Consider the following 19,857-nt stretch of genomic DNA (forward strand, 5'->3'; position numbering starts at 1 on the left):
ACCAGCATTCAAAAAACCACCATTATTGTTTTTGTAAATATCTTAGTTTTAGTATAGAATTAAATACATTTAACGCATAGTTCAGGGCAAAAAACATACATATTCATAGGTAAATCATATGGTCGCCTCTCCATGTTCTCTCGATCCATATAAATCTATCCAAAGAATCTCTTCCTTGGGCATTGGCACACGTAAAAAATGCAATTCAGAAAAGGAGTTTCATAGACGAGCAGTTATAACAATAGGTTTCTGATCCAGCCATCCATTCTTTTTGCGTTTGGGGGGCGGTCCGCCGGTTGCCGGCGACACCATTTACCATCACCATATAAGCAACAAACTTGTGCAGTCTACATACATACTTGGTACATAAAATCTAGCTTCCTCTTCCATTCACCATGGCCGCCACATGCTCTCATCCTGGCCAGGACCGGGCTGTCCGGCCGCTCCTGCCTGCGCCATATAGTGGTACTCCTCCTCCTGACGCTGCCTCAGCGCCTGGCGCGCTGCACTGCTCGTCTGCGGCCGCGGACTGGCCTCCAATGCCTCGTTCTCATTTGAGCCGATGCCACTCTCTGATCGCGGCGATGACTGCTGCGTTGCAGGCATCGACTTAAGCTCCGACACGGAGACTCCAGAGCTAACCGAAGCGGCCACTGAGGAGGGCCGTTCTGCAGCGACTGTCATGGCCGAAACGGTGGCTCCCGCGGAAGCGGCCACTGCCATGCTGTTGGCATACGCAGCCGCAGCGGCGGCAGCCACATGAGCCGCCTCCAGTCCGCCGGGAAAGTTGGGACTCAGTTTGCCCGCCAAATGCGGCTGGACACGCTGCAGCTCGATCAGGCGCTCAAAGTCCGTGCGCGTGGCAATCGGATCGACCAGGGGCTGGGCACTGAGGCCCAGAGCCGCCGCCAGTTGCACGTAGTGGGGAGGGAGGACGAGCACACCGTTGGCGCTGTCGGGCTGCTGGATCTGCTGGGCCTGCTTTAGCTGCTGCTTGTACTGCTCGAGGACATTGGCACATACTTTACTACGATCGTCTTCGTAGCTCAGCTCCGAGACGACGCTGCTGGTCGCTACTCCAGGGTCCACCTGCGATTGGATCTGTGGGGGAATCTGTGGAATCTGCTGGCCACGATTGTTGTTCTCGTCCTGTGGCGCTGTCGTCGTGGCCTGCATGAGTCGCTGATCGGCCCCCAGCTTTAGGCCCTTGCTGTAGTCGAGGGGATTCGAGTCCTGGCTGCTGTAGTCCAGCGAATGCTCGTCCGGCTGCGACTTCTTCGAGTTGTTTAGATCGAAGCAGCTACTGCTGCTCGGACTCTCCACAAAATTGGCCGTCGAATGGGGACATATTTCAACATCGATCTCCGCTATGCACTGATCCAGGTGCCGCAGCAAGCGCGCCTTGGAACCTGGCTCCCCCAACGTTGGCATGCTGCCCATTGGCGGGGGCTCTGGCGTGGCCAAATAACGAGCCACCTCTCGAGCACAGTCCGTGTATCCCGCTCGATACTTGTTGACAGCTGCAGGGATAGAAAATTCATTCAATAAGCTACGTGTTACATGAGTGAATGGCATCATGCCGAAACACTCACAAGGATCATCGAGGTTGCGATGCCTCTGGAAGTGTCGCACTGTCAGCTCTAGGATGTCCGCCTTCTCCAGCTTCGTGTGCTTGGCCTGGCCCTCGCCGTTCTTCGCACTCTGATTCTTTGTGGACTCGAGAATGAGGGCCTTCAGGATGGCCAGGCTCTGGTTGATTCGCGCCCTTCGTCGCTTCTCCATGAGTGGTTTATTTGTACGCTTGCTGATGTCCTGCGAGGAGGTTACATTCTGCGTGGAGCTCACCAGCCCAATGGACTTTATGCCGCTGCCATTGGCGGTCGAGCCGGCGGCGGTGAATCCGATGCCTGGAAAACAAAAAGAAAACGAAAGCCAATGATTAGGTGGGGAGTTCTAGTCATGACATAGACCAGGCAATGGATTTACTTTGAACATATCGGAAATTTTTTTTTCTTGGTGAAGGCCGTTTAATCTGGAGAACGACCCCCGAAACGGAGTGCATAATAGTGCTAATACGGCTCTACCATTTCTCATTTCTTTAAGGATCGTTCTCTAAAGAATTTGTAATGGAATAGATCCACTTTAAAATAGGGAAGTATAAACTTTGTAAACTTCAATTGGACTAGACTATCAGACTTTTGGGGGTATTAAGAGTCTGTTTCCTGTTCAATGGTCATTGAAAAGAGATTGAAAATAGTTTTGAAACTTGAATTTTCATTAAATCTTTCTTTTTTCTAGGGGTATAAGTCCAGAACTTCATTTTCTTTCTAGTTTAGCCGAGAACTACGAAGATACCCATTGAAAATCTTGATAAATATTTAACGTATACCTAATATAATCCAATCACATTTTGCAAACCAAAATAGGGTCAAAACTTCAGATTATAACAATATTCTGCATCTATTTTTTTGGCATCAAAACGGAAAATCGAAAAACAGAATCAGCTCTTCAAACATAAGCCAGGAAGCTCCAGGTGTTAAGGCGTCTACAGGTGTTTATTTCTGTGAAACGCACTGTATTTTCCGTTGGATGAATTATTTGGCAAATGCATTGCATATCTTTGGAACAAATAAATGTGAATTGTTTTGGAATAAAGCTGAATATTGGCTATATTTTCGGATGTTTTTAAAAGAATGATAAGCTAATAAAGTTCTTGAAATCATAAAATAAACTATAATGGTAGAACCCCTGGATGTTCTAAGGGAACAAAAGGGAACAAAATTCTTATTCTTGATTGAATATTCTTAGATAAGAGGCCTTGAAATAAAACGTTTATCCGTGATTAAAGGATAATCGTTTACTTTAAATAAAATATCCATAAAATAAGTTATTGAAGAAAGGGATCTTGAAGCGTTTAAACTATTTTATAAGGTCTTTCTTTTCTCTTTTTTGAAGTATTATTATTTTAAAATCCGCTTTCAAAGTCCTCCTTTGCTCAAAGATCCTTTAAAAGTGTGTGTTTACCAGTTGCCGATTTATTTTTCGAATAATCCTTATCACGTTTTGCTGTCATTTTCTCATTTTTACGGAATTCACATGAATTCTTCTTTGCGCCAGAGATTAGTTTTCAGAGAGGTTTTCACTATAAATTTTCCTTTCAGTAAAATCCGTTTTTCCTTGGAAATTTTCAAGAATATTTCTCGTCGGATTGCACGCCACAGACAGAAATGTTACGTCTTTTGGGGTTCCGTTCCGCTTGTGATTTCTTCCGAGGAATTTCCGTATGCCAAAGGAAGCAGACGACGTCCGTATGGGTCGACGGTTCACGGCTAACTGACGGTAAAAGCAAAGCCAAAGCGTAGCTGCGAATTTTTCAACGTTTTTCAACTGTTTGCCGCCGGTTGGCTCTTTCCGCTGTCGCGTGCGCTCCGTTTGTGCAAAATTTCCCGACTGAATGGTGCTGCTGCTGGTTCTGCTGCTTGCTACTCGGTGTGGTAGCAGTGGCAGTGGCAGTGGCACGAGCCGTCGGCCACGAGGCACAAAGTTTGCCAGCCGTCATCGTGTGGCGCAGCAACCAAAGCAGATTGGAGTCAACCGACAATAAAAGCAACAGCAACAGCAACGACTGGCTGCCTGCCCGCCTGCCTGCCTGCCTGCCTGCCTGCCGCCTGCTGCCTGCCACGTTAATGGTGGTTGTGGTAATGGTTGCCACACAACACACAGACACACACACTGGGACACACAGACAGGGGGACACAGAGCTTAACGACGCAGCAGCAGCAGCAGCAGCAGCAGCAGCAGCAGTGGCAGCAGCAGAGGCATGTTGCCAGTGGGCGGGCGTTGGCTGCGGCAAATGTCAGGCAGCGCAAGCGACAGGCCGACGTGCCGCCACGCCGGACAGACGGACGGCGTGACCATGTCTGGCTTTAGCGCGCACACAAAAGTTCACACAGACACACACAGATGCAGATACAGACACTCTCACACAGATACCGAGCCCACACACAGATACCCCCCACACACAGGCATACAAATCAATTCGTTTAGGCGCAAATAGGAAGCATCCAAGCAGACATTTTGAAGGGGGAGTCGCAGAATCGACGAGTGGAATGTAATGGATCTCTGGTGGGATAAACATATGTAGGTGGATCTTTAGATCTAGCTCTGGGGTGGGCCGATTCTTGGGTCTTAACTTGTGAGCTCAGGCGCCAACTGGTGGGTATTTTGTTATTGGTTTCTCCGTTCCAAAAGCGATTACCAGCTGCGGGTTGTATTTTGTTTTTGGATTCTCGGGCATACCTTTTCTGTACTTTTCCGAAGGAAATACGATCAGTTGGGAGCAAGGAGGTTGAGGTGCAATAGATTATTGAGGCTTAGCCGAGAGGAATATTCCTAGAAACTTGCACTTTCTTAATGTGGAGGATCGCACTAAGAATGGATTGCGGGGGACTTCAAATTCTGATCAGGAAAGATCGAGCTTTGGCCACAATCGATCTAGGATTTCTAAAATCAGAGTTTTATTCACACCTTCTACCCATTATATTTACCCCAGAATTCAACTTTCCCCTCGAGAATTTTGTTCATTGGGTGGACACTGCGTCACAGCGCTCTGTCAGCAGTCGGGTTAGTCTTAGTTGTGGCCTGCGGGTGGCGACGCAGCAGAACCTCTGAATGTTGCGGGGTCGCCAGGGTCAGTGGGGGGTAGCAGGGGGTGGCTGATGGGCTGCTATGGGTGGCGGGGAGTCGCTGACTTTGCCATTCGGCTGCCCGCATCGAAATCATAACACCAACGAGGCGAAACTTCTGCGCCGCAGCCAGCAGCAGCAGTCGTGGCAAATAATAAGCCAGGCAGCAGGCGACAGAACTGGCTGTGGGGCAGGAGCTGGAGCAGGAGCAGGAGACGCGTGCAGGACCGGATGGACGTGCCATGGCCATAGGAGAACCGGATGGGATGTGGGGGCAGCAGCCAGACGAAGACAACTGTGACACAGCGGGTAGGGCAGGGCAGGGCAGTGGCAGTGGCAGGGACTATTAGATAAATACGTTGGCAGGAAAGCACCGATGGCAGGAGGGGTGCGGTGGGGTAACAAGGTTGATGGCAACAAATTGCAGTGGATGGTGCCGTGCCGCACACATCAGACGAAGCTTAACAAGGTGCGCAACGCGTTCCGACAACAAGTGCCCCCAAAACTGTATGCTATGCAAACTTTCCATTTGCTCTTCTCGCTGCTGGTGCTGGTGGTGCTGCTACTGCTGCAGTGGCTCTGCCGTTTGCGGGGGAATTATTCAAATCCCAAGCAAATCTCAGTCCAAAGCCAATCGAATTTGTATAAAGCATAATGCATCAGGCGGTGGCAAGGATAAGCCAAAAGACTAAGCCGTAACATCTATCACTTGGGCAGAGGTGACAGCCCGCATATGCCCATACGAGAATGTTCATGGGGTAACATATTGTACCCACAGGGGGGTCCTTCAAATGGTGTCTGCAGATAACCAAACCAAAGGAAGAGCTGCTGAATTCCTTCATTTTCTTATCCAGATAAACCACACGAAAGTAGCATTGAGTTTATGGCTTCTATGGGTCCCATTGCCCAGAGATTTATTCCTTGATAACGGACGACAGGCAGACGCACAGGCGAAAACTGCTACGCCGAGATTCGAAACCGGAAGTAGGCCCTCGAGAAAGTAAAAACAACATACATGTCGTGTGCTTGAGGAGATACATTGATGCTCAACTCGAGTCTCGCTGATAAGGATTGTTTTTGTGATATGTGGAAGATTACCTGGGACTTTCAGACACTTATTCCCACTGAACAAGAGGACATATCGACAGAAAGAACCACGGAGATCTACTAATCATGTATTCTCGATAACGAATGCAAATCATATATTCATTTTATGGGCTCCCAGAGATGTCTCGTTAAAGCATCTATTAGAGACTTTACCCACTCTATTTTTGGCCACAGGCATATTTAATAAAATAGCAAACCCCTCATGGAACAGCCACCTCCTCTCCCAACGGTGCGAGAACCTCGTCTGAGAATTCTTCGAGGCGTAATGAGCAATTAGCATCCACACACCATGTGTCCGAGTGCACGGCGTTTCGTTAGGGACTGGGCATTGGGGATTGGGGAATCGGAGCCTCCTCCTCCGCCTCCAATGATGGTCACACGGATCCGCGTAAGTGCGAGCCGCTTGGGTCGTTGGCTCTTTTTTTATGCGGCTTAGCCAGGTGTAATCATAGTCGAGCGTACACCCAGACAGAAACACAGAGAGCTACGCATTCACCCACAGTTGCACGTGGCATGTGGCAGGAGGCAGGTGGCAGGAGGCAGGAAGAGAGTAGGAGTCAGAGCACCCCCAATCCACTTGGCGCATGTTGCCAGCCAGCCAGCGCGTTTGCCAGCTGCCGTCGCCGTCAGCCAAATTACTGAACTGAACGATGACTTGAATGCGGACGGGGGTCACAGGGGGGTGGCCTGTAGCCTGTGTGGCATGCGGCATGGGTTGGGGGCAGTCATGTGGTGCTGGCACACACATAAATCGTTTATAGCCACACCGAGACCCGAGATCGAGGCCGGGGCAGAAGGCAGGCCAGGCCGCCAGCGCCATCATCGTCATGACCGTCATCGTCGCCGTCCTCGTTGTTGTCGGCGCTAAAAGCTCTGCCACGTCCATGACTCTGACTGGGTCTGCAGTCTCCTGCCACACCGCCTGCGACTGCTACTGCTACTGCTTCTGCCACACATCTCTGGCCTGGGCTATGGCTACGGTTCTGCTAAGCCCCCGAACCCGAACCCAAACACCAACACCAACAATGCTGCCAATGTTTCTGGTCGACTTGACAGGCCCCACTGGCTGCCACTCCAGAGCAGTCCACACTGTATGCCATGCCACCCGCCACCCCCCAGGCCAGAGAAGAGGAGGCAGTAGCACTGGCAGTGGCAGTGGCAGTAGCCCTGTAACAGCCGGCAACATGCAACCTTTTGGCCAGAGCTCAGGAAAGTGTGGACTGTGGTAAATACCCTGCAATCCTCGCAATCGATGGCGAGCCCACCTGATGGCCAGGCACACACACAATAGCCAAAGGATGAAGGACCAGCCAGAGTCCGGAATGCAGAGTCAAAGGTATGGAGAAAGCCCGGAGATCCTGGAGAGACTGGCAAAAAGGTATTGGTGGCAAAACAGAAATGAAAATCAAACTGAGGGAAAAACCCCACACACACGGAACAAAAAGGGGAGGAAAAACCCCCACAGGAAAAGCTTCGGAAGTGCGCTCACTGCCGCAATGGCAACGGAAGCAGGACGGTCGGACAGGACAGGCAGGACAGGACCAGAGGCAAAGGCAGAGGCAGAGGCAGAGCGAGGACGAGGCATGGCACGGCACGGAACGGCACGGACAGGACAGGACGGGAACAAAGGGGCGAGTGCGGCACGAGAAAGGCAGTTTGTCAAGTGGCGGCAGAGAGAGGAGAAGAAGTGCTGTGTGCGGTGCGGTGCGGTGCGTTGCGGTGTAGAGGGTGCCACGGGTGCCACACGGGTGGGGCCATGACACGACCTGCTGCTCCTGCTCCTTTTGCTCCTCTTGCTCCCCTTGCTCCTTGCGTTCCTTCTGCTTATGCTGCTGCTGGTTCTGTCGGCTAAAGAGAGAAAAATGACTAAATCAAAAGGAAGTGCGCCACACTGTGCGGTGTAAGAGCACGTACAATACGCCAGAGCAGAGCTCCATGGAGCTCCAGTGCCTGTGTCGGTGTATTTGTGTGTTCTGGTGTATCGGTGTGTGCTCGAGTGTGCATGACTGTTGGTGTGTGTATGAGTGCGGGTGTGTCTGTGTGTGCTGGCGCGTGCTTCGAAGACCGACAGCATGACGGCTTGGCGCACCTCACAAAAGGAAAGAAAGCGAAAAGATAGAGAATACTGATACTTAGAGAAATTAGGCTGTAGAATAGCTATCGGAAGAGTGAACTAACAGGAGAATGAACCATTAGAAGCATGAACTATCAGCAGAAAAAGGCAGTGGAGAGCACACCAAGGGATGACTATGATGGACTATGATCAGAAAGAATGAGTGGATCACAGGCTGAAGCAAAGAATGAACCACTAAGAAGGTTTACAATAAATGATTGAATCTACAGAAGGATGAATCAGTAGAAGTATTAGGGTGAATGCTATGGAAGCGTGAATCAAGAGGTAAGAATATCGATGAATAAATTTATGAAGGAAGATATAGGTAAATCTTTGGAATGCCCTTACTAGTCAGTTCTTTCTTACAGTTTCAAATTTTAACCCTTCTTCGAGCCCTTTTGTCGGGTGTGCACTGGCATGGCCGCAATATGGCAGAGGCAGACGGCAAACGCAAACAGAAGCGGAGCAGTGGTGTGAAAAAAATTGAAATTTGCGTGAGTGCTCCAACTGCGGCATGGCGTGGCAGCTGTCCCCCCTGCCCGTCATTCCCCCCGACAGCCTCGAGCAGCGCTTTGGCTGCCTTCCAATCCTCTAGTCTCCAGTGTGTGTGCGGGGTGGCGGCGGGGTGCGGGCAAATGTCTGTGTGTGTGTGTGGGCGTCGTTTGCACTTCAATGCTAATGTTGGCTTGGCAGCGACGTCTGTCGTCGACATTTTCTCCGTGTGGATGGGGGAAAGGCCGGGTTGCAGCAAGGGTAAGGGCGTGGGACTGCGGACTACGGAATACGGACTACGGACCAGGGGACTGGGGACTGGCACAGGGACAGGCCATGGCCAGGACGACGCGTGTCGCTTGTTCGTTTTGGGCATTTTTTGGGATTGGCAGTGGGCGGGCGACAGCGCCAGGAGTGAGCCATGTGTGTGCGTATGGGAGGAGGTGTGTGCCTTGTCAACGAAACAACAATGGAACTCAACACAGCGGCGCGCAAATGTAGGCAACGTTTTTTTCCAATCCAATTTCTGCATGGAAAGTGTCATGCACCAAAAAAAAAAACAAAAAAAGGAATAGAGTGACCAAACATTCGACCCGAGCCTAATCCCTAATGACGTTAGCCAACACCCACGTCCCATACACGTCCATTCTGCTACCCGAAAATACAACAAATGCTGCCCCATCCTGCAGCAGAAAATTCTGTTATAAAACTTGAAGGCAACAAAATTAAACTTAAAAAAAGGTTCCACAGAGGTTATTTCTACTTTTTATTTTTATTTTTATTTTTTGCACTGCCGACAAGTGGCAAAAGTTTGCCTCCTATGTGTGAGGGTCGTCAGTGTATGTGGGTGTGTGTGTGTGTGTGTTTTAAATGCTGCGCCTGATCCGTGGCCCTGCCTGGGTCGTTGTCGGATCCGAGCCGTGTTTTGCCATGGCGCCCTTTTGCGCGTCAATGACTTGCCTTTGCCTTTGCCTTTGCCGCTGCTGCTGCTGCCGCCGCCGGCTGCCACATGTCAAACCCACCTACAGATGACCCCTCTAGCCTCCACTCCCCCCGCCCCCGTCATTCTGCCATTCAGCCACATTTTGCACACAACTTTTGCCGCATTAAATTTGACGCAAAAAGCACGCGTGCTGGCGGCCAAAAAAATGATGAAACGAGCAGCAGGATCACACTGAAAGAAAAAGGTTCAAAGATCAGAAGTATTTTGAGGAAAATGTTAGGAGGGAAGAAATTATAATCAAGTTTTGCATAGCGAAAAGATGCATTTTCGCTGTTTGTCAAGAGATGAAAAATCGGAATTTATTATTTAAAGGCACCGTTTTCCTCAGTGCCTTTTCCCTCGCAGAAGCTTTGGACCCACAGTCGACTAAAGTCGTTGTCTGCCACCTACCCCTGCCCGCCCGTCACACGTGCCACATCATCACCCATCACCGCTTTGAGGCCTGCTGCCTGCTGCCTGCCGTCTGCTGCCAAACAAGCGTGACCTGCCACGCAACAGACCAACCGACCGACCGACTTTGACGCTCAAAATGCTGCTGCCGTTGCCTACGCACCGGGGCAAAGCGAGACCCGTTTGCCGTTTGGGGACCTCTACTCATGGGGAAGGTGGGGGTGGGTCCACAGTGGTGTTCGATTCAGGTTCGGGCCCCAGGGCGTCGGTTCGTCAGTCATCAAGGCTGTTTGCGGTCTGCTTTTGGGGGCGCTGTCTGCTGTATGTGTCTGGGATTATATACAGTGAAAGTTGCCTTGGGGCGGACAGCCCTGATACGGGAGAACTCTCCATCCAAAGAGTGAACTAATGAGTAGCGTATATGCTAATCAAATGTGGCACAGATCAAGGATTGGCTGGAGGAGAATGTGGCTGATAAAGCCACATATATTTAAAGTTGGAAAATCTCCCAAGCTTGAGGTCCTTAAGAATCTTCCCTTGGAAGAGAACAAGGAACCGATTGATCTGCTCAAGCAAACTGTCAACAAAAAGAGTACTTCATCCATATACTTCATGGCTATTTAATCGTGCAAACGATTGCTCTTCTTCAGCAACCTGTCCCTCAGGGCATCATCTACTGTACATCTGCCTTTGAATGTCTCTACCTATCCATCTAGATATCTGTATATGTATATATTTCAGTTTCAGGCTTTGTATATTTGTAGATTTGTATAGCTTTGGTAGACGCTGGAAACCAGCAAAAAAAAAAAAGCTACGATGGACGAGCGTCAGAAATATTTTATGGTTTCGCTCTGGCACCTCGCTCTGCCACCTAGGTCCCTCGATTCCACCGCCCTCTCTGCCACTCTATCCCACTCCACCGCCTCTCTCTGCCACTCGTTCCCTCGATTGTTCTGCCACTCAGTGGCCCTTCTCTTGATTCTGCCGCCCGCTTATCCATATTGATTTGCCACATTTACAATTTCCAGCAAAATAGCTACCGAAAAAACCTTCCACGATGGCGTTGGCGAGGCGATGGAGGCAAGGCGAGCGACAGGCAGGCAGACGACGCCTTCTACGCTAATTGCTAGATAATCGCCGAGAGTTGAGAAAGTTGTCTCCTCTCTCTTTTGACGATGTGGCGGGGGCACGGGGGAACAGGGCGTGGCATCTTCTTTAAGTTGTTGACTTCAAGTTCAAACACAAATCCGCAAACATTCGAAGGCGCCCTGCCCTGGATGCCCTGCCCCTCGGCTGCTGGTCCCCCTTCTTGTGCCCATTAATTGGTGGCGTGTTAGAAAGTTAAGCTCCTGCTGGTGCTGCTGCCTTGTGCTCCTGCCCCAAGTACTGTCATTACCCCTGGAGCTACTCCTCGATGTGGGAGCGTGGCAAGTAATACGTTAGCAAACACATCCACACCCCATCCTCCGATAGCCGAGGACAAGAGGGGGGAGGGGGGCAATCCAAGTGTACGTTCAGCTGTCTGTCCGTGACGCCACTTAAATACATGCGCACACAAGCACAACACACAATGCTGGGGCACAGTGGCGCAAACGTCAATGAAATGCAGCACAAAAAAGAGAGAAAGAAAAAGAAAAGTAAGAAAACAACAATAACTTCAAAGAGAAGGAAGGCCAATTATCCTGGCGAAAAGATCGTTGCCATAGCAGCCATGTGAGGAAATTCCATATTGGGAGGTCCTGCATGTAGGATGTCTCCGTGAGAGGTGGTAGAGCGAGGAAATGGATTTATCGAGCAGATAAATTCCTACAATTTCAAGTGAGATATACATATGTACATATATGAATCCAGGAATGCTGATTGCCAATTTGCATGTTGCGATTTCATTTAAAACTGTAAGAAACGGAAATGGCTTAAGCCCAGTCCTCAAAAAAAACACATCTAGAAACACATTTTCAATTAAAAAAGCTTCATTCTCCCTCCGTTGACCGATAAAAACAGTGTTGACAATGCAAAAGGGTTTTGAGCTTTCAAATTCGAATTTTCGAAGAATAAAAACCGATTCGATCACTAATATTTCAAGCATATCCAGCACTTTCGTGTTTGAATTCAAATTCAACTATGCAATGTCCTAGCTTTAGAATTCAAAGACCCTGCTTTAGGTCACGGAAATGATCCTCCTAACCCTTGATGAATCCAAAAACCATTTAACTGAAGTAGAACCCCCATCAAATTGAAATTTCAATTGGATTTTCAACCCCACATGATACTTGGAGTGCCTGGTGTACGAGTATGTTTGTATCCCGTGTTCTGGTCACAATCAGTGGCTCTCTTTAACAGATTTTTGCTGGTGCCGATGGCCTAAGGGGGCCGGCCCGAGAGTTCCCTTGAAATATTCTGCTTAATGAAGCAACGACTGCGTTTCCTGCCTCAGCCAATTTGGTGTGAGTGTGTAATTCTTTAGCTATTACGGATACCCAACCAACCGAGCAGCCGCCCATCCTCCTCCAGCGTCAGGGCCAGGCTCTTGCTCAGCTCCACTTTCAGTCCCCCCGCACACACAGCGGCACCTGTGACAGTCAGGCGGCCAGACGACAGACAGCTTGGGGGATGGGATACTACCAAGGGACTGGCATAAAAAGTTACGCACGGACTCCTTCAGTCCCCCAACACGACCTAGCCTTTATAAGCCACCTGCCAAAGCAAGGGACGAGACGAGGCTTTCAACGTTTATCTGCGTTGAGGTGGTGGTGGCAGTGTCGGCGGCGGCGGCGGCGGCAATCAGAGCCAGTCATGGCCGTGTGGCGCACTCACATAGCACATAGCACACAGCGCACAGCACACAGACACCATCTTCCTGCCACCACCATCATTTCCGCCACACTTCACCCGTAGCGCCAACAACAGCAACCACATTGCTCCACCACTTTGGCAACAAAATGTCCCACAATTACCACTGAGGCCACATCCACATCTAACGAAGCCGATGATGATTCCTATGACAATTTTCTATAGCTGGCAAGTGGCAACTGCTCAGCGACTGCTGCTCCTTGCTTCTGCTTTCCGTCCCTCGAGCTCTTGGGGTTCAAGCCACCTCCAACCCCAAGCCAAGTCCAAATCCAACTAACAATCAGACATTGCCACCGCCACTCGTTGGGGCTGGCTGCTGCAGGCCGGGGCCAGTCGGTCGCCAATGTCCGTGTCCCGTGTCCATGTCCATGTCGGTGTCCAGTGTCCCTTGTCCGTGTTCCGTGTCCATGTCCGTCCCATGCTGTCCAACGTCCAACTGTTTTGTGTGCTGCGTCTCACCATTCCGATCCCGTTATCATGTCTCCAGTTTCAAAGTTTTCTCATGTAACCAGCCACGGGAGGAAGCGTCCGTAACGGGCAGCAGGGATCAGGGCATGCCAAGGGGCGACACAACCAGCAGACGGTCGCACGTAACGGATGAATGGGCGGACGTGGAGCACCACACCACACCACTCATACTCATACTCACACTCACACCACTGCAGCGGCATTGCGGCTAAAAAGCCATACTATGCCATGCCATGCCATGCCAATGCTTCAAGGCAACCAGAAGCAGCCACAGCACAGTCATGGAATGCCTAAATACGGCAACAACAACAACAAGCGGATTGGGTTGTCTTTGGGCTATAGGAATACCTACTGAAATCCTTAGGCTAAAACTTTTCAAATTCAAATTTGAATTCAAACACGAAAGTGTTGGAAATGGTCGAAATATCGCTTTATCGATCAGAGGTACACGATCGAAACGGTTCTCATTCTTCGAAAATTCGAATTTAAAATTCGAACAGTTTTAACTGTATTTTCCTCTCTTTATTGGAATTTAGTGATCATTTCTGTAATTTCTTCCGCTTTTAACAAATTGATTTAGATTGAAATCGTTTTATCCGAGATACAATATACTCCACACATTGACCAATAGCAGGGTGTACTACTAGAGCAACATCCACGCTTCAGACGACACTCGCCAAACACCATGGAAATGGAGAGCAACTGCTGCTGTTCCACTCACACTCCCACCTCTACCATCTAGCCCCACATCTTTCCGCACACCCACAGCCACAACAATAAGGAGTAAGCTCCATCTCGACCCTTCGCCCCGCCACCCGACCTCTGGCTGGCTGTCTGTCTGTGTGTGCGGGTGTGTGCGTTGTGCGGGTGTGAGAGTGTGCGAAATCAGCCGGTGCCGCCTGTTCGTCTGGCTTCCGTTGAGTGTGTGTGCATGTGTATGTGTTGTCGGAGAGTTGCCTGCAATTATTCCGTTAGTGTTGGGTCACCCCTCCCACTCACCAATCCACTCCACTCTCCACTCTCCTTCCCCACAACCCCACTACATCCATCCACACACACACACACACACACACAACAAAGCAGAGGAGAAAAGGCGCGTCCGCATCGCTCGTTACTCACACCAACAAGTGCAGCTGCTGTTTTCCTTTGGGCCTTCCACTCATCCTCTGCGAGTCGTCGTCCTGTTGCCGGTTGCCTTTGCTGTTTTTGTCGACACTTTTTTCACGGCTTGCTCGCTTGACTGCTCTTTCGTGCGTTGCCAGTGCCAGTGCCAGTGGCAGTGGCAGTCCCAGAGCCAAAGCCTTATTCCTCCAGCTCCAACCATCAACAATTTCAACCGCATCCCCATCCCCAACCCAATCCCTCCTGCTGCTTGTTTTTCTTTGGGGTTCGCGCTCAGTCGTTCGTTGAGCTTTGCCTTGGCTGCTCTCCACGCCCTCTCCCTCCCTCTGCCACCCTCTCCCCTGCACCATGCTATTTGCCATCGTCCTTTTTTGCCTGAAAATCAAAACACACGTCTCGGCGTGCGGCGCACATCTGCATGGAATTTCTAAAGTACGTGCCACGGACAAATGGACGGCAGCCATCGCCATCGCCATTGCCATCTTCTGCCACAACCGCCAGGCAACTTTGGCGCTGTGCCGTGCTCTGCTCTGCTGTGCTGTGCTGTGGCACATTCATGGATTACATAGCTACTAGTCGTACCAGCAGCCATTCCTATTCCGTCGTCGCTTGTCTGTTTGTATATTTGGCGGCATGGCGGCATGGCGGCATGGCGGCGAGAACGTGAACCGTAACATGCAGAACCTTTAGTGAAAAGATACACTAAAAGAAAAACTCTCTATCGACAGAAGAGAGAGATCAATGAGAGCAAACCTCCAGACCTGCATCTCTTTTCTTCTCTTTGGTGTAATTCGAGTTCGAATTTAACAGGAGTAGTGTTGGGAACGAGAAAAAAAAGCTTGGGCTAGCTTGATAGACTCTGCGAGAGAGCATATCTGCCCGTTTTGCTCTCTTCGCGATCTTCCTCTCCCAATCAGTATCTGTGCTTTAATCCTATTATCTATATACTATGTACATAGCTACCACAAGCCTCGAATTCAAATATCTATCTAGTAGGTTTTTTTTTTTGTTCTGTGCACCTCGGGCTAAGGCGTTGCGGCCTGCGCGTGCGGTGTTCAAGCTTGGCATTATAATTTCTTGCTCCGCATAGAAGCTCACACACATACTCACACAACGCCACCGTGTAGATTCAGGGCGCACATTTTAACACTCTCAACAATAAACAGCATGTCACTTAGCTCAAACTTCAAAAGTGCGCCAGTCTGGGGCTCTGGTCCCGGGGCTTGGGCTACGGCTATAAGTAGGATTTGAGCATGGGCAGCGATTGGGTGGATGTGGGGCAGGAGGAGTTGGAGGACCTCTCCAGGCCTCCGCCGAGAAGGAGTCATCGTCGCAGTCACCGACATCGTTATGCGAATGCCGCCAGCATGCTTCCGTGCCGTGCCAAAGTTTTTTATTTGTCATCGTCATCGTTGGCGGCAACGGAATTCGCCTGACAACACGACGGCGACGGGGGTGACGGGGGTGACGGGAGCGACGGGGGTGGCGGTGGCGGCGACAACGACAAAGTTCTGCACCCGCGTTGCAGGGGGGGTGGGGAGGGTGGCTGGCACCGGCGGGTGCGAGTTGAGTTGAGGTCGTTGATGGGTGCTGGCGATAATAAACAGACCCAGACCGAGCGCGAGCGCGGGACACACACATCCGTACCGTCACCACCGCACCACTCAAGACGAGAGCCTGCGGCGAAACGGCATGAAAAAGGCGCGCACACTGAAACTGAAGCGTGGCGTTGTGGGGCACAGAACGTGCTCTGGTCCCTTAATCAGCTGGAAGAGAAATACGAAAAATACCCCAACAAGTATGCTACAACACTCATGATTGCTCTTTATCCTGGAATAGGAAATAATCGAAATTTTAAATAAAAGTAAATCTTATAACCCACTGATTGTAGTGTAATGCAGGCCAAAACAGTGTTGGAAAATGTGATCATACATTATTGGGTAAGAAAATGGCGAAGATCCTAGCATATTATCCCACTGTACTTGTAAGCGGTTTGATTGTCATGGCAATTCGAAAGCATTTGTCGGTCGCTCGCCCCGCGCAGACACAAAATCTCACACCCAACCACACGGACCCACTCCAGGAAACTCGGTCCCGTGCCCCACTCTCTCCCCCCGTGGCGGCACACAACTGAGCAGGAGCAGCCACTTGCCACATTTGGCTTTCTGCCAGAGCCAGACTCCAGGACTCGTGCTGGCTGAGCCGGCAGTGCGGTGGGTGCGGCAACGGCAACGGCAGCGGCAACTAAAAATGCGACGTGCGAGATTATCGTGTCGCTTGTTGGTCGTCCCCATCCGTACACCAACACCCGTACATTCGTACACACACAGACACCCCATCCCTTTGTTGTTGGTGTTTTTGTGGCTGCGCACAAACTCTCCACCCACTCTGCCAGTGCCACTGTATCCTGGCCCCCTTCCCACCATCTCTTCGACAACTTACTGGCGCTGACGGAGGCAACTGCTGACTGCTACTTATGGCGTTGATGATGGCACAATGACAACAACAAGCAATTCTTCGGTTGAAGTGTGGACTAAATGATACCTAGATCATATTCTAAAACTGAAGACGGATCCATTCGATTGGGGCTTTGAAAGAGTGTTGCAAAACGGCACGATGACAGGCACAAGGATTAAGTGTGTTCTCAATCTAGATCATGTTCTAAAACTAAACATGGCTGTATTTTCTAACAGGTTACAAAGTATTGTAAACTAGTTTGGGGATGACTTGGTAAACGATCGGTGAAAGGGTTTGCTTTAAAAAAAGAAGAAATAAATATTTATGGATTTGAAGAGGACATATTTTGCCCCAAAGCCCAATATAGACATCGCATCCAGCAGCGTGTCCCTGCCAGAAAGTATGCAGCGTGCGCACGCGAGGATAACGACTCGGCGGAGGAGGACAACAAGCCCCACAGAGTGTATGTGTGTGTGCGTGGGACGAAAACAGGGGATGGGGACAGCGACAGGCGAAGCGCACGATGAAGCGGGCTGGGAGCAGGGGACGATGTGCTGCTCCTGCTCCTGCTCCTGCTGCTGTGCTGTGTGCGACTAATTGGGTGAGAGAATGTGGGTGCTTAAATTGGTTTCGTGCTTTCGTGTGACGCGTGCGGAGGCGTGTAAAGCTTTTGCCTCGGTGTGCGTGCGTATGTGTGGGTGTGTGCGAGTGTGCAGGCGACAGGCTGCCCTGCTCCTGGCCCTCGGTTTTGTGCTGCTGTTGTTGTTGCTGGCATGAATGCTTGATGGCGTGACGGCAGCCGGTTGTTGCCAGCAATTGGAACGAACGCGGCAAGGGGGGAGGGTGGGGGCCACAGGACACAGGCCAAAGGAGGCAACGAGGACGAGGACGACGCCGCCACCGCCGCCGCCGACTACGACTCCGATGAACGAAAAAAAAGCAAATACAATTTGCCTCGCCTGGATGTGAATTTTATTTTTGCGTGCTTTCTTTTTCTCTGCTCTCACAATTTTACTTTTGTTGTATTGCTCTGTGCTTGGGATTTGCGGCGGCGGGGAAGGGAAGAGGGAAGCGGGAGTTCGTGCAAAGACTCTTCATACCCCCACCCCCCGCTGGCGCAGCTTGTTTATGCCATTTTGTTTATGCTGCCCACATGACGTGCACTGCGCACTTTTTGTTCATTTTGTTATTTTTTAGTTCTTCCACCTGATGGATGGAGTGGTAGGGGGAGCTGGAGCTGGAGCTGGAGGGGCTGCGTGGAGAGGAGTGGCGGAAAGATGGTCACATTGCATACAGAATTCATTCACTCTTCTTAGACGACGATGAGCTATTCCTACGCGCCTCATCTAAAATATTCGTATCCTGTACGAGTATGATCATGTGCTCGTTCTCAGCGGCCACCAGAATCTCACTCTTGAGGGTTCGCATACGCAGATACGTAAGCTCATCCGTAGGTTCGACCTCGTGCACTAGCGCCCGTGCCATCTTCACCATCGGTCGCATTTTTCCGGCAAATATGCTGCTAGACGTAGAATCCATGGATGTGCGAACGGCTTCGCCTTCGCCATTGACCAGTATAGCCCCCATGACGCCCGGCAGTTTCAACAGGCGATCGAACGTCGTCTCAACGTCTGACATGGCGATGGTAGTCAGCGAGGTAGGAGCGAGATGTTTTTCTGAATTTGTTGATCTTTTGAATAGGAAAACCAAATCTTTAAGCCATTGGAAAATTTTGTTAGTTTCAGTAAAATTTGTATGGGGACTTATTTGAGGCATTTTTATCAAAGCCTGCCTAGATGTTATAAAACGATCCCTAAGAACATATTGAATTTGAATCTGTTTCAATCACCACAATCCCAGAATCGCAGTTGATTATTAATCCAATCAGTTGTCCAATTAACTCTTAGATTTCCGAGTCCATGAGGAAGTTGCCACTCCATTTGACTAGCGTTGCAGGGAGTACCGCTCAACCCCTTGACTACGGCTATAGGCATGGACACATTATGCAAGCCTTGCAGAAGCCATTCGCTGGAGTCCTTGTCAAAGGTTGGACCTTATCCGGCGGCACAGCACGCGGCACGGCATTGCCTGCACAACCCCAAAAACGCATCGAGGAAAAGGAAGGAGGGGGCGAGCCGTGACGAGACGAGGCGCCACTCCCCATGCTGCAGAGCAATCATTTCTGGCAGCATGCTGCGTTGCCTGGCGGCGGCAGCCAGCACAGACGACGACTGTCGACGGCGGCTGCGAAGGTTGGGGGTCACGTAAATGGCGTTGAATTACAGCCCGACAATCGAAGCGTTGAAGTCTCGAACTTAAGAGTTACGTCTGCGCCACCACCACCGCAGAGCACACGGCCCACACCCACACAGCCGTGGCCGCCCCACGCCCACTCCAGTGCCGCTGTGTGCATCATTTATAAGCCCGGCTAGGCCACAGATTGTCTCGGCGGCAACGGCGGCGGCGACGACGGGTCGAGTCGAGTGCGCACGCACGCCACCAAGCCGATGATGAGCTCAGGACGGCAACAACAACAAAAATATAACTTTATGACTGTGGGTCGTTGGGTGTCACGTGCGGGTCTGGGTCCGGGTCCGGGCTTGCATGTTGTATAATTCATTTGCTGTAGTGAACCCCTTTCGGTGTGCAGAACTATTTATTCAATAATTCGTCGTAAAAGGTTAACACGGAGGAACGCCATGCCATGCGGTGAGACCACGGATCTGGCACAGCGGCGCCGGAGGACCCTCAACTGTTAGAAATTCCTAACTTTAGTCAAAATGTTTGTGGCATGTGTGCCCATATTTATATATTACTTATATATATATTACTTACCCAATGATTTCAGGTGTTTTTCCATCGTAAATTCACACTGAAACGTGATCAGCATAAATGGCGCCTTCTGTCCAACTCTTGTTGGCGGCTTTTTTTTAAGCCAGAATATCCATTCAGCATGCCCTTCTAACAACCCGCACATCGCGCACGCTCGGAACACTATTCCTAACCGAGTATTAAACTAAAAACACTCATTATTAGCACAATTATTAGAACAAAGCCGACTTAAAAATAACAAAAACGTAATAAGCAAAAGGAACGGTAAATAATATGCAGTGGCTGCCAACTTTTTGCAAATGAAATTGGCGCCAGAAATAAGTGACATGAGGACTGCC

At 50.3% G+C, this 19,857-nt stretch overlaps 2 protein-coding genes across 4 annotated transcripts; both read right to left on the reverse strand.

Annotated features, from left to right (window-relative positions):
- Positions 1-22: 22 nt before the first annotated feature.
- Sidpn (similar to Deadpan) lies at positions 23-19,824 on the reverse strand. Of its 3 annotated transcripts, XM_001356352.4 has the most exons (4): positions 3,235-3,720; positions 3,025-3,176; positions 1,593-1,907; positions 23-1,520 (listed from the first exon to the last, which is right to left on the reverse strand). In XM_001356352.4, exons 2-4 carry the CDS (start codon positions 3,071-3,073, stop codon positions 391-393), a joined length of 1,494 nt encoding a protein of 497 aa, XP_001356388.2. In that variant the 5' UTR covers positions 3,074-3,176; positions 3,235-3,720; the 3' UTR covers positions 23-390. The 3 variants fall into 3 exon arrangements, with proteins under 3 accessions (XP_001356388.2, XP_015035770.2, XP_033236912.1); XM_015180284.2 differs by lacking the exons at positions 3,025-3,176; positions 3,235-3,720 and adding an exon at positions 19,523-19,824; XM_033381021.1 differs by having other exon boundaries at positions 3,025-3,720.
- Positions 17,632-18,478, reverse strand: robl37BC. Its single transcript, XM_033381023.1, has one exon. It carries the CDS (start codon positions 18,461-18,463, stop codon positions 17,987-17,989), a length of 477 nt encoding a protein of 158 aa, XP_033236914.1. The 5' UTR covers positions 18,464-18,478; the 3' UTR covers positions 17,632-17,986.
- Positions 19,825-19,857: the final 33 nt, after the last annotated feature.

Source organism: Drosophila pseudoobscura, chromosome 4 (genome assembly GCF_009870125.1).
Source record: "Drosophila pseudoobscura strain MV-25-SWS-2005 chromosome 4, UCI_Dpse_MV25, whole genome shotgun sequence".
In the NCBI taxonomy this organism is placed as follows: Eukaryota; Metazoa; Arthropoda; class Insecta; order Diptera; family Drosophilidae; genus Drosophila; species Drosophila pseudoobscura.